Consider the following 19,967-nt stretch of genomic DNA (forward strand, 5'->3'; position numbering starts at 1 on the left):
TCTCATTTTCTTATTCTATGCTTTTGTATCTTCTCCAGAATCTATAAATCCCATATTGAGAATGAAAATTAGTCCTTTTTTATTATCTTAGTAATTGATTTTCTAATATAATCTCTTTCTGTTACCACTTTTGTACTATCTAAATTTAGTAAATATATAAATAAGTCAATAATTAGGTGACATCTCTTAATTATTAAACTCTTGTCTTTCATTTTTAAAGATTCAAAATGGATAGCATAGAAGAGCCTCAGAAAAAAGTCTTCAAAGCCCGAAAAACAATGAGGGTGAGCGATCGCCAACAACTGGGAGCAGTTTACAAAGTCAGGGAAGAGCTGCTGAGACCTGATGTCAAGCTTTGGAACGGCAACCATGAGAATGGGGATTTGGACCCAGCTTCTCCCTTAGAAAACACAGAGGATGTTAGAGATAAGGAAGAGGTGAATGGCATTGAGGAGACTGATTTTGACCCTGGAGAAAATAAAACAGAATGGAAAGAAACACCCTGCATTCTTAATGTTAGCTTAAACAGTAAGCAGGATGGTGATTTAAGTTGTGAACCTTTTTCTCCTAATAGTATAACTTCTGAATCAGCCTCTAAACTGACCACTGAACCAGCTTCTGGTGATCCAGCTGCTAGTGATCTGGCCACGGAAACTTCAGACTCTGGAGTACTGGCTGCTGGTGAGCCCGCTTCTGGTGAGCCTGCCTCTAGTGACTCCATTTCTGGTGATCCCACTTCTGTTGACCCTGCCACTAATGACCCTGCCTCTAGTGACCCTGCTTCTGATGAGCCTGCTTCAGAAGAACCCATCTCTCTTGAATTTAGCTCTGGTGAGCTGATTTCTGGTGAACCAGTTTCTGGTGAAATGGCCTCTGGTGAGCCAGTTCCTAGTGATTGTGCCTCTGATAATCCGGCCTCTGTTGATCCAGCTCTTGGTGACCCGCCCTCTGACGATAATGTGTGTAAAGAACTGGCTTCTGGTGGAGTGGCCTCCGGTGAGCTGGCCTCTGATGGGCTGGCCTCTAGTGATCTGACCTCTGGTGATCTAGCCTCTGATGGGCTGGGCTCCAGTGATCTGACCTCTGGTGATCTGGCCTCTGATGGGCTGGCTTCTAGTGATCTGGCCTCTGATGGGGTGGCCTCTGGTGACCTGGCCCCTGGTGATCTGACTTCTGGTGGACTGGCCTCTGGTGGACTGACTTCTGAATCATCCTTTGGTTCTACCTTTGAACTGAGTTCTGTACCAGTTTGTGAACCAGTTCTTGAAACTGACAGCACAGAGCAGACTAGCAATAAAGATAATGATTTTCTTGAGAAGAATGAAGATGATGCAAAGTCAGACCAAATTCAGAGTAAGGACTCATTTGATGAGGAAAATAAAGCTGATAGTAATATTGATGACAGTGAAGAAACTCCAGAAACAGGTAATGGAGTTGTTTGTTCAGCTCTACTTCCTGAAAGGGAGAAGAAGGCAGAAGAAGGTCCTGTCGCCTCAGAGCTTGCTCTCGGAGAAGAGGCCATATCTAGCAGTATGGAAATTGACCAAGGTGAAAAGAATGGAGAGGAAAGTTCCACAGACCTTGTAGAAACCATTAGTGAGAATGTTACACAAGATGACAAAAATGAGAATCTCTTAGAGAGTACCGATTCTATGGAGACAGATGAAATTATCCCTATTTTGGAGAAACTTGCACCTGCTGAGGATGAACTTAGTTGCTTTTCTAAATCTGCTCTCCTTCCAATTGATGAGACAAACCCAGATTTGGAAGAGAAAATGGAAAGCTCTTTTGGATCACCGTCTAAACAAGAAAGTAGTGAGAGCTTGCCAAGAGAAGCCTTTTTGGTACTCTCAGATGAAGAGGATATTTCATGTGAAAAAGATGGGTCTGAAGTGGTATCACAAAAAGAGACATGCTCTCCAGGTGAGCAGATTATTTAAAATTTACGAATGTTTATTTTCTTTAATGGACTGTGTCTTAAAACCTTCCAATAAAATTATAGGTTGTGTTTTTTTTTTTAACTTGGAGAGGAAGTTGAGAATGGGGGTAACTGTGTACAAGAATTTCTGAAGTTAACAGATTCTTACCTCATAGAATTCAGAATTACAAAATACCCTTTCTATGAGAGGCATTGTCCTAAGTGCTAAGAAGAGAGATAAGTAAAAAATACAGCCCTTGTACATAATGGGCTTCTTCTAGTCTAGGAACAGAGGTAAGGTTGGTCAACATAAACACTGTGATAAGCAATTTAAATTGGTATATAATTGGTCAGAGTTCTAGTAATTGTTCTTTCTTTTTCTCATTTATAAGGTTAACAAATTACATAGACTCTAAAAGACTACTACTTTATTTTCTTCAGGTATAACGTTATATTTTCAATTTTTCAAATAAATTGTTTTTTTATTCTAATATTTATTTTCATACTGTATCTTGTGGACAAAAGGAAGATTGACATATCTGTCTTTCCTTCCTTCCTTTTTATTGAGGTACTGGGGATTGAACCCAGATGCATTCTACCTTCAAGTTACACCCTAGCCCAATTATATTTTTTATTTGGAAGCAGGGTCTCATTAGGTTGATACAAGTCTTACTACTTGCTGAGGCTGTCCTTGAACCTGCAATCCTCCTGTCTCAGCCTCCCACTACAGAGGTTACATCCATGTACCACCATGCCTGGCTTTTATTTTTTAACATTACTATTCCTTAATAAGATTTTCAAGAAGAAAATCTATTTCAGAGTAAATCAGATTTTATACTAAACTCTGGCATTTATCTTCCAAATTTCTTGTCAGATTTTAAAAATGTCTGCGATTGATTTCTTCTTTTTCTCTTTTCATTGGATCTTTAGGATATATACAGCAAGTATAAAATAATGCTAATGAAGCCAGATATAGTGGCACATATAACTGGGGTTACACATACTGTAACCCCAGTATTAGGAGACTGAGATAGGAGGATGCCAGGTCTAAGGCCAACCTCAGCAACTTAGCAAGACACTGTTTTAAAATAAAAAATAAAATAGGGCTGGGGGTGTAGCTCAGCACTAGAATATCCCTGGGTTCCACCCCCCAGTACCACCACATACACACATGCAAATAATAATTCGTATGAAGATAATTGCATGATTGTAGAATTCAGTTTCTTTCTATTTTTACTTTAGGTTAGTAATGACAGAATTGGCATGATTTAGTCAATTAAATTTTACTGATGATTAAATTCTTTTTGTGTGTGTGGGTCTGGGAATGGAATCCAGGGGCATTTGACCTCCGAGCTGCATCCCCTGCCCTATTTTTTATTCTTTATTTTGAAACAGGGTCTCACTAAGTTTCAGAGGGCCTCACTAAGTAGCTGAGGCTGTCCAAGAATCGCGATCCTCCTGTCTCAGCTTCCTGAATGCTGGGATTACACACATGTGCCACCACACCTAGCTTAATTTTTGTTATATTTGTGTGTGTGTGTGTGTGTGTGTGTGTGTGTGTGTGTGTGTGTGTGTGATCTACACCCCCAGCCCTATTTTACTTTTTATTTTGAAACAGGGTCTTATTATGTTGCCATGGGCTTCACTAAGTTGCTGAGGCTGGCATTGAACCTGCAATCCTCCTGTATCAGCCTCCCAAGTACTGGAATTACAGGCATGCCCCACCATACACAACTGGTTTTACCCTTTTTTTAAGAATCTGTTGATCCTGTTTATCTTATTCCAAATTCTTTCTGTTAAATAATAGCATAAATTTTGATCCTATTAATCTATTCAAAAATTCCTGTGTTTTAAATTTTGGGAATCAAGTTTACCAGGGAACATCTAGAAAATGAGAATTAAGTGATAGGAGAAATCACAAGCGGATACTGAGGGTTTCTGTGCACGTGGATAGGGAGGGCGCCAAGTATGTGGAAGAGGCGGGCACCAGGCCCTCCGCACTCCTGAGTTCTAGGTGCCCTGGCTCGTATTCACCCGATTGGACCCCTGGTGTGAGAATTGACCAAATAAGACTATATAAGCCTTTCATCTCAACCCATTTACTCTGCTCTGCAATCTCTCAGCAGTAGAAAGCATAGGGGAAGTGATGAGCACTCAAAAATCATAAAATTTTAGAGAAACCTATAGAAAGTGTTTTATGAGCAAAACCAAATTTGAACCAAATGAACCAAAGTGGGTAGTAAAGGGAAAGTTAATTTTATAATACTTGTTAAAGTTAAAATAGCTGTAGTCATATTTATGGACAATATTACCTTTATTTTATCTTAGTGTGAAAAAAATAGTTGTAGAGCCTCCTAAAAGGTTTTGTGAAATGTTTTACCTTGAACCAGGAGTGGTGGCGCAGGCCTATAATCCCAGGACTTGGGAGGCCGAGGCAGGGGAATCGCAAGTTTAAGATCTACCTGGGCAATTCAGTGAGGCATTCTTCAAAAAAAAAGATAATACAAAGAGCTGAGAGCCGGCGTGGTGGCGCATGCTTGTAATCCCAGCATTGGGGAGGCTGAGACAGGAGGATCCAGGTTCGTGGACAGCCTCATCTACTACTTAGGCTCTATGTAACTCAGTGAGACCCTGTTTGAAAATAAAGAATAAAAAATAGGGCTGGGGGTGGAGCTCAGAGATAGAATAACCCTGGATCCCAACCCCAGTACCGGAAAAAAACAAAACAAAACTGGAAAGGCAGCTCAGAGGCAGAGTGCCTGTGGGTTCAATCCCCAGTACTGCCACTAAATAAACCAATAAGTATCCTTGACATCTCTCATTGGGGCTATTGAGATTAAAATTTTGTTTGGGGAACAAATGTGTCAGAATCTTTATATAGTAGTACTTTCTACCTTGCTATTGCTTATTACCAGTTGTTGGTTATTCTAAAACATCCTGCTATGCTTTATTGAAGGCACCAAGAAGCTAGTTGCGGGGCTGTCCAGGGAAAAAATAGAAGTCTCGACAAGTTAATAATTCATCTTAGCTCTTCTATCTCCCATTTGATGATTAAGTCAGTTGAGGGGGCATTAATTGATCGATCAAAGGCCATTTCTGGTACCTTGGATTTTATTTGTTGTAGCATAATTGTATAGATATTTTTAGCGATATTTTTTGCAGCACTCTCTACTTGTCATATTTTATATGCCTGTATGGAAATTAGTTACCCTTCCTTAGCATTGTTTCCCTCAGCTATATATATGATAGACAAAATATTACTCAAAGTCTGTATATGTCAAATACCAAGTGTAGTTGTTGACGCTGCTATCAAAGTACTTATTATTTTTCTTAATATACTCTAATTGGTACAGTGTAGTCTCACATTATAATGAAGTTCAGAGTGAGAAGGAAGTAGATATTATTATTATTATTATTATTATTATTATTAATTATTTTTAGTGGTACTGGGGGTGGAACCCAGAGGCTTTCTACCTCCAGGCTATACTCCCAGACCCATTTTATATTTTATTTGGAAACAGGGTCTCACTAAGTTGCTAAGAGCCTCACTAAGTAGCTGAGGCTGGCTTCGAACCTGCGTGATCCTCCTGTCTCAGCCTCCCAAGAGTGGGGATTAAAAGTGTGCGCCACCACGCCCGGCAAGTAGAAGTAGATATTATTTTGAAAAAACTTTTTTTGTGTGTGTGTGGTACTGGGGTTCCTGGAAGCCCTTCTACCTTGGGCTACAGTCCCAGACCTGTTTTTACATTTTTATTTGGAGACAGAGTCTGCTAAGCCAGCACATGAGGCTGACTTCGAACCTGTGTGATCCTCCTGTCTCTGCCTCCCAAGCGTGGGGATTACAAGTGTGCGCCACCACGCCTGGCTAAAGAACTTTTTATCTATTTAAGATAGCTTTCTCACTCATTGCTTATGAATTATCCTATAGCCATTAAAATAACAATGATTCTATTTTTCTAGTTTAAATATTAGTTGTTTTAAATTGATGAGCAGTTTAAATCACAAATAATTTAATTATTAGTAATTAAATAGCATAATAATTGTGAAAGAATCTAAATGCTTTACAATAGTTGTTCACACATTTTGTTAGTTTTACTGGAGGTAATTACTAACCTTATTGGTAGATTGTGGGTTTTAACAATAATACGATCAATCGACTTTTCATATTGCGTTACTAAGAGTCACAGCATTGAGGGATGTGGGTGTGGTCATTCTTTTCTATCAGTCTGTGCTCACATTTTCTTCCCCAAATTTCACATTTTGGATCTCTAGTTTTATAAAAGGTGAGTTTGGTTCCCGAATAGTTATAAAAATGTAAACTAATGAGCTGTTACGAATTCCAATAGAAATAAGGTTTCCTTTTCTATTCTGATTCCAGCAGAAGTAGAAAAGAATGAAGAGGACAGCAAGCCTGAAGAAAAGCAAGTGGTTGGTGAAGAAGATGAAAAACCTTCTGAGAAAAGTATGCACACACAGATTCCACAGTCATTTGAAAAATCATAATCCACTACTTACACTGGTTCTAAAGGGCACAGAATATCCTTTTCTGCCCATGAGATGACTGTATAAATTTGCAATTTAAGACACAGTTAACTCATTTTGTTGATGACTAACTCAAGAATTTTTGATGTTTTATTTATTTACTTACATTTTTCATTGTTTCCCCAAAATTGACTCAACTGTACAATTTACTTGTATGTCTTGAGAGAAGTTCTTTTAAATTTAAGTTTAGAGGATGAAACTATAAGATTTTTGTTTGGGCTGATAAAGGTAACACGTTTCAGTCTAAAGCATCTTAAGACTCATAGGAAGGGAGATGAGGGGACTGACTGTTCTTGGGGTTATACAGAGAGCTTTAGAGTAGATGTCAGGAAATCTTCGTTCTGTAATTTTTCCTGTTATGCTGCTCTCCATGTATGACCATTGGTAAGTTATAAGTGTAGAACAGAACTGGATTAAAAAAATAACTACATAGATCAGGGTATGAGCAAGATGGAGAATGATTGGTATGGTCACATAAGGGCATTTGCCTTTAAAAAGTATAAGGATTTTAGATATTTCACTGAGTTGAAAAATAAACAAGATTTTCTTATGATCTCATGACTATTAAGAAGTGAATGTTTCTAAGAGTTTTGATGTTTACCACATATACTTGACGATAACATTAATTTTATTATTTTATATATTTTAAATTCATTGGGATATCTTAACAATAACTATGACAGTGTTGTTGTTTTCCTAAGTTTGATGATTCGGTATTTTTTTCTATTCTTACTGAGGAGAAGAATTAAATAATTCAAACTCTGCCCAGTCGATAGAAATCTGACATGAGAATGAATGCTATTTTTGTCAGAGAAATGATATGCACTGAAATTTAGCACAAGGCAAAAATATGAAATGACAGCTACCTTCTGTATGATATAGTTTTATAACTTTTCATCTTTCTATGAAAATATCTAGGAAAGAAATGTTCTATGTTTACAGTATATATTACTTAGCTATATAAGGTTCTTAAAGGCATAATGAGGATCATTATATATTTAGAGCTAAATGCTATATACCTATTTTTCTGATCTAAAAATTAATAAAATAATTGGTTGAGAATGTAATAGAAATAACATTTCAATGAAAATGGAGAATAAGCATTTAAGCTTGTAATAAAAAAGATTGATTATTGTGGTTTTTGTTCTCAGATGAGTTTTCCAGAAGAAAACGTTCTAAGTCAGAGGATATGGACAACGTACACTCGAAACGTCGTCGATATATTGAAGAAGAATATGAAGCAGAATTTCAAGTGAAGATTACAGCAAAAAGAGACATTAACCAGAAGCTTCAAAAGGTGTCGTAAATTATAAATCAAAGCCGTATTGAATAAAAAGCATCACTGTCTTTATTCTTCTAGGTGTTTTACATTATAATATGTGTTGTATTGACGTATTCATTTTACCATAGAAAGAAAGAACTTGAAGAAATGGTTGAGCTTAGGACGCCCATGACCTACCTTGATTATATATATATATATATATATATTTTTTTTTTTTTTTTTTTTTTTTTTGGTGGTACTGGGGGTGGAACCCAGGGGCTTTTCTACCTCCAGGCTATATTCCCAGACCTATTTTATATTTTATTTGGAAACAGGGTCTCACTAAGTTGCTGAGAGCCTAAGTCGCTGATGCTGGCTTCAAACCTGTGCGATCCTCCTGTCTCAGCCTCCCAGGTGTGGGGATTACAAGTGTGGGCCACCACGCCCGGCTGACCTACCTTGATAATATTAAAATATTCAGTTCAGAATTCTCCTTGAGAATGGCTTTGTATTTGCAGAAACAACACACTGTCCTTACGTTTGCTAAAAGTTTGCTAAATATGTCATTATCCAGCTGCCAGGCATGGTGGCACGTGCCTATTGTCCTAGTACTCAGGAGACTGAGACAGGAGGATCACAGGTTCAAGACCAGTCTCAGCAACTTATGGGGTCCCTCAGAGACAGACCCTGTTTCAAAACAAAACATAACAAAAAGGTCTGGAGGGGTGTAGCACCGAAGTAGAATGCCTCTGGGTTCAATCCCCAGTGCCATTAAAAAAAAAAAAAAAGGAAAGGCAGCTTACTCAATTCCTCCTTATTAGAGCTGTTAGAATTACAACTACGTAAGAGAATTTAGAAAACATTTATGTGAGCCAGGCATGGTGGCTCACGCTTGTGATCCCAGCGTTCGGGAGGCTGAGACCAGGGGATCGCAGTTTGCAGACAGACTCGGCTACTTAGTGAGGCCCATCACAACTTAATGAGACCCTGTTTCAAAATAAAAAATAAAAATAGTGCAGGGGGTGTAGCTTGGAGATCGAATGCCCCTGGGTTCCATAACCCAGACTTGCAAAAAACCCCAAAAAACAAAGGAAAAAAAAGAAAAAGAAAATGTTCATGTGAGCTGGGCATGGTGGAGCACACTTGTCATTCCAGCATTTGGGAGGCTGAGACAGGAGGATCACCGTTCGTGGACAGCCTCGGCTACTTAGGCCCTTTGCAACTCAGTGAGATCCTGTTTTAAAATAAAGAATGAAAAATAGGGCTGGGGTGTAGCTCAGAGGTCTAATGCCCCTGGGTTCCATCAGCAGACCCAGAAAAAAAAAAAAGAAAATATGTGTACTGAAAGTTTATTTCTAATTTTAGAACAGTGTTAACTAGGGTATAGTTTGTGGGATATGCTGGTGTCCTTTTGTTGTGGGCCTCTAATGAGATAATATGGGAATTTTGAGTAGGCATTTAGAAATGTTCTATAGAATATGATATTGCAGCGACAGCATCTCTCACAGAAACATCAGTCTGGAACAGATCAGATATTTTAAAAAACTGGCCCTGTTCTCTGGGTAGTTTGAGCATGATGAGAGGATATGAGGAGAAAATAATAGGACTTTAAATTATTTTCAAGATTTTACTCTTGAAATTTTATATTTTTAGTATATACCACCCTCTTGGGATAGATTCTATATGTAAGTGGAGAATTCCAGTAGATGGTATTTACTGATGGATTTTACTCATTTTATTGGCATGTTTCATTCATTAAATTAGTTAATACGTTATTATCACTTAATACTGTGGCTCTCTGAATTGTCTTTGTATAACAAAGGAATATATTTCTTTAGGTTATACAGTGGTTGCTGGAAGAAAAATTGTGTGCATTACAGTATGCTGTATTTGATAAGACTTTGGCAGAACTGAAGACACGAGTGGAAAAGATTGAATGTAACAAAAGGCATAAAACAGTGGTTACTGAACTACAGGTCTGTACACTGACTTCACTTGCATGTGCCATGTATGATCATTTCTTTAACTTATTTTCTGGGATTATATATTTGAAGTTGAATATAATGTTCATTTAAATTCTAAATGTCAGCCAGGCGTGGTGGCGCACGCTTGTCATCCCCGCGCTTGGGAGGCGGAGACAGGAGGATCGCGCAGGTTCGAAGCCAGCTGCGCGCGCTGGCTTAGGAGACCCTGTTTCCATATAAAAATGTAAAAATAGGTCTGGGAGTGTAGCCCGGAGAGGGCTTCCAGGAACCCCAGTACCACCAAAAAAAAATAAAATAAAATAAAAAAATAAATAAAAATAAATTCTAAATGTCAGAAAAGAATTGCTAAGGCTTCTCTAAAAATAGTTTCGTCAACTGGTAGTCTTGTCAGCAGAAATGCATTATACTGCGTTAGGTGTTGTTACAGGGCTGGGTCTTCCTGAGGGCTGATGTCTGTTTGCTACCTTCTGTTGCTTTGCTGACAACCTTTGATGTTCTTGACCTTGTAGAAGCATCACCCCCATCTCTGGCTTTACTTTTTCATGTCATTGTCTTTGTATGTGTCTCTAAATTGGTGTCAAAATTCCCCTTTTTGTTTAAATACACCAGATTTATTAGATTAGGGGTGTACCTTCCTCCAGTGTGGCTTCAGAATCATATTAATTGTGCAGTGACCCTGAGGTACTAGTAGCTTAGATTTCAGGGTATGAACTGGGGGTGGGGGGTCATAGTTTAACCCATAACAGAGACTCAGACATTATCTTACTGAGTGCTTTTTAATTTCTCTACTTATTTTAAATCATTTGAGAAATGCTAGCAGCTAGCATGTTATAATAAATACTAAATGTTTGTGAGGGATTCTTTTTATATTAATATACTTCTTCCATGAATCATATTTTCAAAGATACTAGTTTTAATAACGCTTATTTATTAGTAATTATTATTTTTGGCTTCTGGTCAGCTGAAATGTTCATGTAATGAGAGGCTCAGGTAATTTATATCATTTCAAAGATAGGAATTTGGAAATTTTAGTCAGGATTTCATTCTGTTATAAGTAAATATGTGGTTCCTATTAGCTTGCTTTAATTATGAACATAGTCTAAAGAATTTTGAGTTTAAGCCACAGGGCCTTATTTTACAAATGAAGGAGAAGTGATCACTGAACATTAAATCAGACTTTTACAGTTAAAAACCTAATTGCATCCAGGCGTGGTGGCACGCGTGGTGGCTTGGGAGGTGGAGACAGGAAGGAGGATCACACAGGTTCGAAGCTTCAGGAGACCCTGTTTCTAAATAAAAAATATAAAATAGGTCTGGGAGTATAGCCCGGAGATAGAAGTGTTTCCAGGAACCCCAGTACCACCAACAAAACAGCAAACTGCGATCTTCCGTTCTCAGCCTCCCGAACGCTGGGATTACATTTTGTATTTTTAAAACCTGAGTTTTTGACTCCTATGTTCTACACTTAAGGTGCAAGTAGAGATTTCTTGATATTTAGTATTTGTTTGCACTTTGATGTTTCCTTCTAGTCTCAGACTCTGAATCTTTTCAAAATCAAACCAGTCATTTTTTTCCCTAAATGAATCACCCATCCACTGTTCTTTTACTGATAGTTATTGAATTCTTGGAAAAAGTTTGAAGGACTCTCTTCCCATTATTCTTATTAGCAGTCTTGAGTTCTTGGAAACTGACTCCTCTTAATCATTTTTAATATTGAGTTACCAAATTACACTTATTTTGTTTCCAGAAAGATCTAACTCAGCCAGGGATGGTGGCATATTCAGCCATTATACCCCAACTTAGCAAGACCCTGTTTGAAAGTAAATAAAAATATGGCTGTGGGTATAGCTCAGAGTAGAGCTCCCACTCCATGGGTCCAGTCCCTAGTGATCTTGGCCCCCTCTCCTCAACACAAAGATCTCTCTCTTGATTCCTTGTTATCAGACTCAGGTATGGCTGATTGCTACTTGAAAGCCAAAACCTGGGAGATAAGAGTTGCCAGAAAGGAAACAGTTTTATTCAAGAGTTGGCCTTGAGAAGGGGAGGGATTATTTTTGTCTTCAAAGTTTATTTTAAGGAGCTGGGGAACCAAGGCTTTTTATAAGGAGGGGAGAAGGAACAGAGGCTGTGCTTACAGTTATGCTTTGGGTGCAAAAGCCATTGCTGTTGCTTGGGATTTTTTAATTTCCTCTTTTTTGTAGAATATGCTTGAGATAATTACTGTCTCCTTGTCTAGTTTTTTTCTGGGGAAAAAACTTTACTTTCCTTTAAATGTTACCCCACTTTTAATTAAGAACAAGATTAGCAAGCCCATTTTGCTCTTACCTGAAGATCATCAGATGTCCTGGATTCTATAAATCTGAAGAAAAGTTACTGATGAGTACGTTTTATGATTCATTTCTTCTTGCTACCTTTTTGAGAATAGCTAGTTTTGTAGGTAATCGTTAGGACATGGTGGCGTCTTTCGCTGGAGAACAGGAGATAGGGAAAGGCAATAAATCTGTTGGTTTAAGTCAGAAGTGTCACCTACAGCCAGCCTAGCATGGGTCTGATGTATTACTGTGTGACCTCCGAAATAGTCATTTTTAAGTTTAACTAAAAGCAAGTGAAGCTATGAGTTTATTTAAGTTTTCTCATGGTTATAATCTTACTTTCCATTACTTCATCATTATTGAATTTCTTTGTACTTGTCTCTTTGTGTCTGGCATATTTCACTTAACATATTGTACTCCATTTCTCTTTTCCTGTGAATTAGTTGATTTTATTAATTTTATGGCTGAATAATGATCCATTTTTAGCTTGTTCATTTTATAGCCAAGTAGTGCTCCAGTATAAATACACACCACATATTTTTTTATCCACCCATCTCTTGACAAGTACCTAGTCTGGTACTTGTCAAGTACCAACTTGGAAAAGTGCCCTAGTGAATGTGGGTCTTTTGGTGGACTTCACCTTAGAAGAAACTTCAGAGTTCTCTGTTCTGCTGGGTTTGTTACGGTATCAGATTCTCTGTAGATATATGAAAGTAGATTTTTATGACTTTTCAAATTACTTGTTTTCACGTTAATTTTTAGGTAGATTAGTTCATAAATTCATTTTAAGGATTCAAATAATATTGGCTTGCTGTGCAAAATGACTTGTTCATATACTTAAAATCTGGATTTTACTACTAGTTAATTTTCTACAGTAAGTAGCCAAGAATCATTTTTGTTACAGTTTTGTGAAGATGATGTTATAGGGTCCCGGACACAATTTCCCTCAAACCACAACAAAATCCAAAAAACAGAAAAACAGAAAAAGCGCGGGTTCTTGTCCTGAGCTAAGGATAAATACACATTAGCCCGGACTCTTGCTGAAGGTTTAAACAAGTTTATTAAAAAGTTAGAAAAACAGAAGGTAGTTCCAGCCCCAGGGTTCAAATGAATGCCCCACAAAGATACGACATGTGGACCCGACTTTTTATACCCATGACCTCCATCTTTTAGTAAATGTTCCTGTAAGGTTCCTCCCCCAGCAGGGTGTGGCAAGGTGTCTCCTTTCAGGAAGGTTGACCCCTCCTCCCATCCTAGCTAGATTATCCAAGTATTATGTAAACTTGTCTTTAGAATGAGGATGAGGAAGTCCTAGTTCCCCTCTCCTATAGACTTGCTAATTACCTTTAGCTAGGTTAATGACATTGGAATAATTGCCTGCTTCTAGGCAGAAACCAAGTCCTTTCACAGATTTGCCCCTCACCCAGTTTTTGGAATATATTAATAATCAATCATAGCTTTCTCAAATTTTCCTAGGCCATTCCCAATACTGGTATAATTTTAAGAGCCAAAACTATTTTCAGTGTTTGGACACATGTCTTAATTCTGGAGATTGTGTGATAAGGAGAAGTATGAAACTAAGAGAGATATAATTGCCAGTGTAGTTAGAGATTGGTTACCTTTAAATAGTCTAAACTTTATGTATTTTTCACATTTTTCTGAGATGTCAAATTGTAAGATAAGGCCTAACAGTTTTCTATGATTTTTAATATTTTTAAGGCAGAAGATTGTTAAGATGTGTTGTCAGATTAGACTGTGATAACTTCTGTGTATCTTAAAATGCTGTATCCAATAGCAAAAATGTAATGCAGTTAGAAATTACCTGCAAGTGGCCTTTCTTTTCCTCCTAGTTCACACTTTTCCACGAAACATACTTCTAGATAACTCCAAAAAGAATTAAAGGGAAAATTATCGACTCTTTAGGGCAGATCTATAATTTAAGTGGTACATACTAAGGCCTATCTACTATAGTTAAAATGAAATTCAAAGAGAAATTTATCAATTTAAATTCCCTGTTAAAGTACAAAACCCAGGCACTTGGGAGGCTGAGCTTGGAGGATCTCACATTCAAGGTTACCCTCAGCAATCTAGCCAGGCCCTGTTTCAAAATAAAAAAGGGGTGGAAGGTAGACCACCCCTGGGTTCAATTCACAGTACTACAAAGAAACAAACAAAACCCCATCCCCCAAGCTGAAAACCTCCCCAAAGATAGAAAGGCACTGCATTCTATTTCCTGTGCTAGCATAAAATTGCAATATCAAACTACTCTTCCACGTAAGGAAGGAGTTAATAAAAATTGTAAAACAAAACCCTTTTTGAAGATTGATTAGTAAGGGCAAATGATTATTTTATAGGAAGGCTAAAGTTAGTTAAATCTTTGATCTAGAAATAATAAGTACTAATAAACTACACAGGAGGGGAAAGCAGATAAGATCCAGAGGAGATTCTTTAAAGTAAGAAAACATTTTTATATTGCAACCTCCATACCAGTGAAGTCTATTTTATCTCAGAAGGAAGTAGAGAATCTAAAACTTTGAGAAACTCTGTTTAAACTATAGTAAAACATCTTATGTTTGAAGTCATTGGGTCTGGAAAGCTTTGCCAGAAAATCCTGACAAGTCTTTGTGTAAGATATAATTCATGTCTCTTATAGTATATTGTTCTAGAGTATACAGAAGAAAGGGCTTCATTTTATGAGGCAAGCTCTACTGTGTAATTTCATAATGCTCAAGAAGAAAAAACATAGTAGTTTTACCTTCCAAGTTGGATGTCTCTCATGAATATAGGGCTCGGTTAGCACTAACAAGTATCTTTCAGTATACCAAAAGAGGAAGGATGAAAAGCAGTGTAATTACCTCAGTAGATGCCAGGTAACGATTTGTTCAAATTCACCAGCCACTCTTGGATCATTGGAAACACTTTGACTTACATTAGAATGAAACAAGGATTTCTACTGATACAGGTTACTTTTTAGAGCTTTTTTGGCAATCTTGGGGCAATACAGTGAGACAAGAAAAATAATAATCATTGTGAAATAGGAATCTGATAGAAGTCCTTACAAACTATTAAACGAAGAAGGAAATTTAGCAGCAACCTGATATAAGGAATAATCTAATAGTTTTTTTATATATCAATAAAAACTGATTAGAAAATATACTCCCTCAAATATTCAACATGTAATAGTTACAGTGCTTAAGAGTAACCCTAAAAAGCAATATTAAAGACCTTATGAGGAGAAAGGACACAAGTCACCAGTGAGGACCTTCCTGGGTAGGAGCATTTGAGTTTCCTCCAACCACTGTGCAAATTCAGAATTCAAAATTTGGGGAGACTAAAAGGTTGCTTGGTAAAAGGTTGAAAGAAGTTTGATATGTCTGCTTTGCTGAACAAGGCCCAGCTGTCTGATTACCAACAGTTGATGTTAGATAATGAATATTGAACTATTACTAAGAAATTATGTTTGTCCAAGGAAGAAACCAAGAACAAGTAAAATAGAAGTAATAATAAAAGACAATAAAATGCTGGGTGCACTGATACCTGCTTGTAGTCTCAGCTACTCAGGAGGCCAAGTCACAAGTCACATGAATCCACGTTTGAGGCCATCCTGGGCAACATAGACCCTGTCTCAAAACAGTCCATCAAAAACAAAACAAAACAAAACAAGCAAAATAGCCGCGCGTGGTGGCGCACGCTTGTAATCCCAGCATTCAGGAGACTGAGACCGGAGGATCATGGTTCACAGTCTCAGCTATATAGTGAGGCCTTCCATAACTTAGTGAGACCCTGTCTCAAAATAAAGAATAAAAAACAGGGCAGGGGGTGTACCTCGGAGGTTGAATGCCCCGGTTTCCATCCCCAGTCCCGCAAAATAAATAAATAATAAAAAATAAAGCACAGTGTAATAATAGAATATGACTTTGCTAAATGCACAAAATGAATTGTTAAAATTTTACAAAGTACTTTCCAAAATAGACACCCACCTTTAGATAATTTATGTCATATTTTGAAGTATTACAATAAGGCATCATTCAGTTTCCTATGTATTAACAGCATGAAGTCTGCCCTTTAATTTCTTTTTAAAATATTAATTGCAGCTGGGCGTGGTGGCACACGCTTATAATCTCAGTATTTGGGAGGCTGAGAAAAGAAGATCACCAGTTCGAAGCCAGCCTCAGCAGCTTAGTGAGGTTCTCAGCAACTTACTGAAACCCTGTTTCTAAATAAAATATAAAGTCTGGGGGTATAGCCTGGAAGTAGAAGGTCCCTAGATTCCATCCTAGTATCACCAAAAAACAAATTAAAAAAAAAACCCAAAAAACTTGCCATTAGACAGTAAATTAGTGTCCACATTTTGATGGTTTTCCTCTGCTACAGATTTAATTTTCTAAGTGATAATACTTTTTAAAAAAGAATTCGGAAAGCTGGGTGTGGTGGCGCACACTTGTAATCCCCGCAATTGGGAGGCTGAGACAGGAGGATCGCATGGGTTCGAAGCCAGCCTCAGCTACTTAGTGAGGCTTTCAGCAACTTAGTGAGACCCTGTTTCCAAATAAAATATTAAAAAGGTCTGGGAGTATAGCCCAGAGGTAGAAAGCCTCTGGGTTCCACCCCCCAGGACCACAAAAAAAAAAAAAAAAAGAATTTGGATACTACAGATATGTATGATATGAAAGCTGAGGCTTTCTCTTTACCTCCCCGCCACCCCCCGCATTTCCTTCCAGTCCAGCTTAGTTATCTAGAGCACTTTCACCTTTGGGATGTATCCTTGTAGACCTTTTTCCACATATATAACATACAAATTTTTAAAAATATTTTAGTAAAAATAATATAATAATACTATATATACTATGCACTCAGGAAATCTAAAGAAAAAATGGAAGCTATCTTGCATAAATTGGGGTACAGAGAATACTTTCCCATATTCCTATTTTTGAAAACGTTACTTAAAATATTTTAAGACATTAGAAAGGCAAATACATCTTAAGGATATGAAATTATGCTTTATGTCCACGAGTCCTAGAAATTTCACAAATAAGTTTTGAAGGGAAATACCTTTTAGGTAATTGATTGCCTAGGTTATATTGTTGGGTTTTGGAGGGGTCTTCTTTACAAGTGACTACTTTCTGAAAAACATCAGATTTCTTATTTTTTGTGACTAATCTCAATTAGAACAATGTCCTCCAGTTCCATCCATTTCCCTGTAAATGACATAATTGTGTTTTTTTTTAGTGGCTGAGTAAGTACATTTTATGACCACTATATAATTCTTAGTAAGAAAATTAAGTGTAGTTGTAGCTATTTTGGCAAAATCACACAAACACAAGCTTAGCTATTCTGAAACATAGGTAACAGTATGTGTGAGCAGACACCCACGATTCCAAGAAGAAACCAGCTGGCCTTCTCATTTGGAGCATTTATCTGGCCGTTGAGTTGAGGGGCCACGGGCAGTCTTCCTTTGGTTTTCTGTGTTCCCCAACACGTATTTTACAGTCACTCAGCTTTCTTTCTTTGCGCTCAGAAGATCTGTTCTCTATGAGTTTCTTGTTATCTATGTAGGGATTCTTTTTTAATTCCATTTATCCTATTTTCTTGTTTGTTTTCTTTCAGGCCAAAATAGCCAGGTTAACCAAGCGCTTTGGAGCAGCCAAAGAAGATCTTAAGAAAAGACAAGAAGTAAGAATTCCTGTTCTAGTATAATTGCTGTTTGTCTCTCAGTGGTGATCCTAGGCAATGCTGGGTTGGGGTGAGACTTCCTGAATTAGGAGTATGAAATATTACTTCATGCTACACATTACTGTAATTTCTGGAGCTGTTGCTCTAGAACCAATAAGTCCTTTTTACTATTGTCATATAGCAAAATGTGTGTGGATCAGTTTGATGGTATGGCATTCCTGAAGCTATGTTTTCTATCCATCTTTACAAGTATGTTTTTGACATTTGTTTCAATCTTGTTTCTTTTACATTCTCCCTAGTATCCTAGTCTCTTTCCATTGCTCCCAAAGTATTTTAGTATTCTAGTACCTCTAGTACCTCTAGTATTCCTATTCTCCTCTCACCCTGCAGTCAGCCATCTGTTATACTGTTACTGTAATACAGGCAGAGATTGCATTGAGTCATTTTGTTGCCATAAATACCTTGCATTTTTTGAGTATATAGTAAAGCCCAAACATCATAGCATAGCATATTTCCTTGATGAGAGAGAGAGAGCAAGCAAGAGAGACTCTGTGTGTGTGTGTGTGTGTGTGTGTGTGTGTGTGTTTCTAGAGATTGAACCCAGACGTTTTCTACTTCTAAGCTACACCCCCATCCCTGTTTTATTTTCGTTTTGAAGCAGGGTCTCCTAGGTTGCTGACAGTCTCACTACTTGCTAAAGCTACCATGAACCTACAGTTCTCCCAACTACTGAGATTGCAGGCTTGCGCCACCATGCCCCACTTTATAGTCTGGTTTTTACTTTTTGTTTTTACTATTCCTTCTTTATGTATATAAGGAACTTTCAGTTCCTTCCATTATGCTTTATTATTCACAGCTTTTTTTTCTTTTTTTAATTGATATTGGGGATTGACTCAAGGGGCATACCACCTCTGAACTACACCTCCAGTACCCCCTTTTTATTTTTTTTCAAACTATGTCTCATCCTGGTGTGTTGACGCAAGCTTGTAATCCCAGTACTTGAGAGGCTGAGACAGGAGCCGGGATTACAAGCATGTGCCACCATGCCCGGTTATTCTATTTTTAGTTCTTTGAGGAACCTCCACACTGTTTTCCATAATGGCTCTACTAATTTACCAGCAAGAGTGTATAAAGGTTCTTTTTTCTGTACATCTTTGCCAGTATTTGTTTTTTCTATTTTACTTGATAACAACTGTTCTGACACAGGTGAGATAGAATTTCTACGTAGTTTTGATTTGCATTTCTCCAGTGGCTAAAGATGTTGAGCATGTTTTCATATATTTATTGGTCATTTGTATTTCTTCTTTTGAGAAATATCTGTTCAGATCACTTGACCATTTATTGACTGGATTACTCATTCTTTTGTTGTTAAATTTAGGAGTTTTCTATATTCTGAATATTAGTCCTCTGTCAGATGAAGAGCTGGCAAGGATTTCCCCCATTGTAGAGGTGAATCCTTCACTATGTTAACTTTCTCCTTTGCTATGCAGAAGCTTTTATTTTGATGTTACCCTGTTTGTTCATTCTTGTTTTCATTTCTTAAGCTATTGAATCCTGTTTAGGAAAGCATTGCCTATGCCAGTATCTTAAACTGTTTCCTCTATGTTTTCCTTTAGAAGTTTGAAAGTTTCAAGTCTTTAAAGGCCTTTGATCCATTTTGCAGTGACCTATTTTCACTCTTCTATATGTGGATTGACTGTTTTCCTAGCACCGTTTGTAGAAGAGTTTGTCTGTTTCCCACCGTATGTTATTGGCACCTTTGTTGAGAATCAAATAGCTATAGATTAGTGGTCTATCTCCGGGTCCTCTCTCCTATTCCAGTAATCTTTGTTTCTGTTTTTATGCTTATACCCTGCCGCTTTGTTACCATGTCTTTGTAGTATATTTTGAAATCAGGTATCGTGATAACTCCAGCTTTGCTCTTTTTGTTCAGGATTACTTTCAGAGTCTTTTGTGTTTCAAGATGAATTTTAGGTGTGTGTGTGTGTGTGTGTGTGTGTGTGTGTGTGTGTGTGTGTGTAGAGACTGAATTTTAGGATTTTTTTTTCTTGTGTAGAGATTGTCATTGGAATTTTGATGGGGATTGCAGTGAATGTGTAGATCATTTTTGGTTCTGTGCACCTTTAAAAATGGTGACTCTACCAATCCATGAGCATAAGAGGTCTTCCCAACTTGTAATGTTTTTTTCATTTGCTTTCTTAAGTGCTTTTAAATTTTTATTGTAGAGGTCTTCCACCTGCTAGGTTAGATTTATTCCTAGAGGTTTTTTTTTTTTA

At 37.5% G+C, this 19,967-nt stretch overlaps 1 protein-coding gene across 6 annotated transcripts in view; it reads left to right on the forward strand.

Annotated features, from left to right (window-relative positions):
• Window positions 1–224: 224 nt before the first annotated feature.
• The window catches only part of ATF7IP (activating transcription factor 7 interacting protein), a gene marked incomplete at both ends in the record, with an annotated part of 37,529 nt that continues 17,786 nt past the window's right edge, over window positions 225–19,967 (forward strand). The window contains 6 exons of one of the 6 annotated variants that reach the window (XM_080705472.1): window positions 225–961; window positions 1,118–1,923; window positions 6,297–6,380; window positions 7,612–7,757; window positions 9,560–9,697; window positions 17,626–17,691. In XM_080705472.1, coding sequence (XP_080561598.1) covers window positions 228–961; window positions 1,118–1,923; window positions 6,297–6,380; window positions 7,612–7,757; window positions 9,560–9,697; window positions 17,626–17,691 — 1,974 coding nt within the window. Of the gene's footprint in view, window positions 1,924–6,296; window positions 6,381–7,611; window positions 7,758–9,559; window positions 9,698–17,625; window positions 17,692–19,967 lie in introns of all 6 variants that reach the window. The other 5 variants (XM_080705473.1, XM_080705471.1, XM_080705468.1 and 2 more) reach the window with 5 other exon arrangements.

Source organism: Muscardinus avellanarius, assembly GCF_963383645.1.
Source record: "Muscardinus avellanarius genome assembly, chromosome: 11".
Classification (NCBI taxonomy): Eukaryota; Metazoa; Chordata; class Mammalia; order Rodentia; family Gliridae; genus Muscardinus; species Muscardinus avellanarius.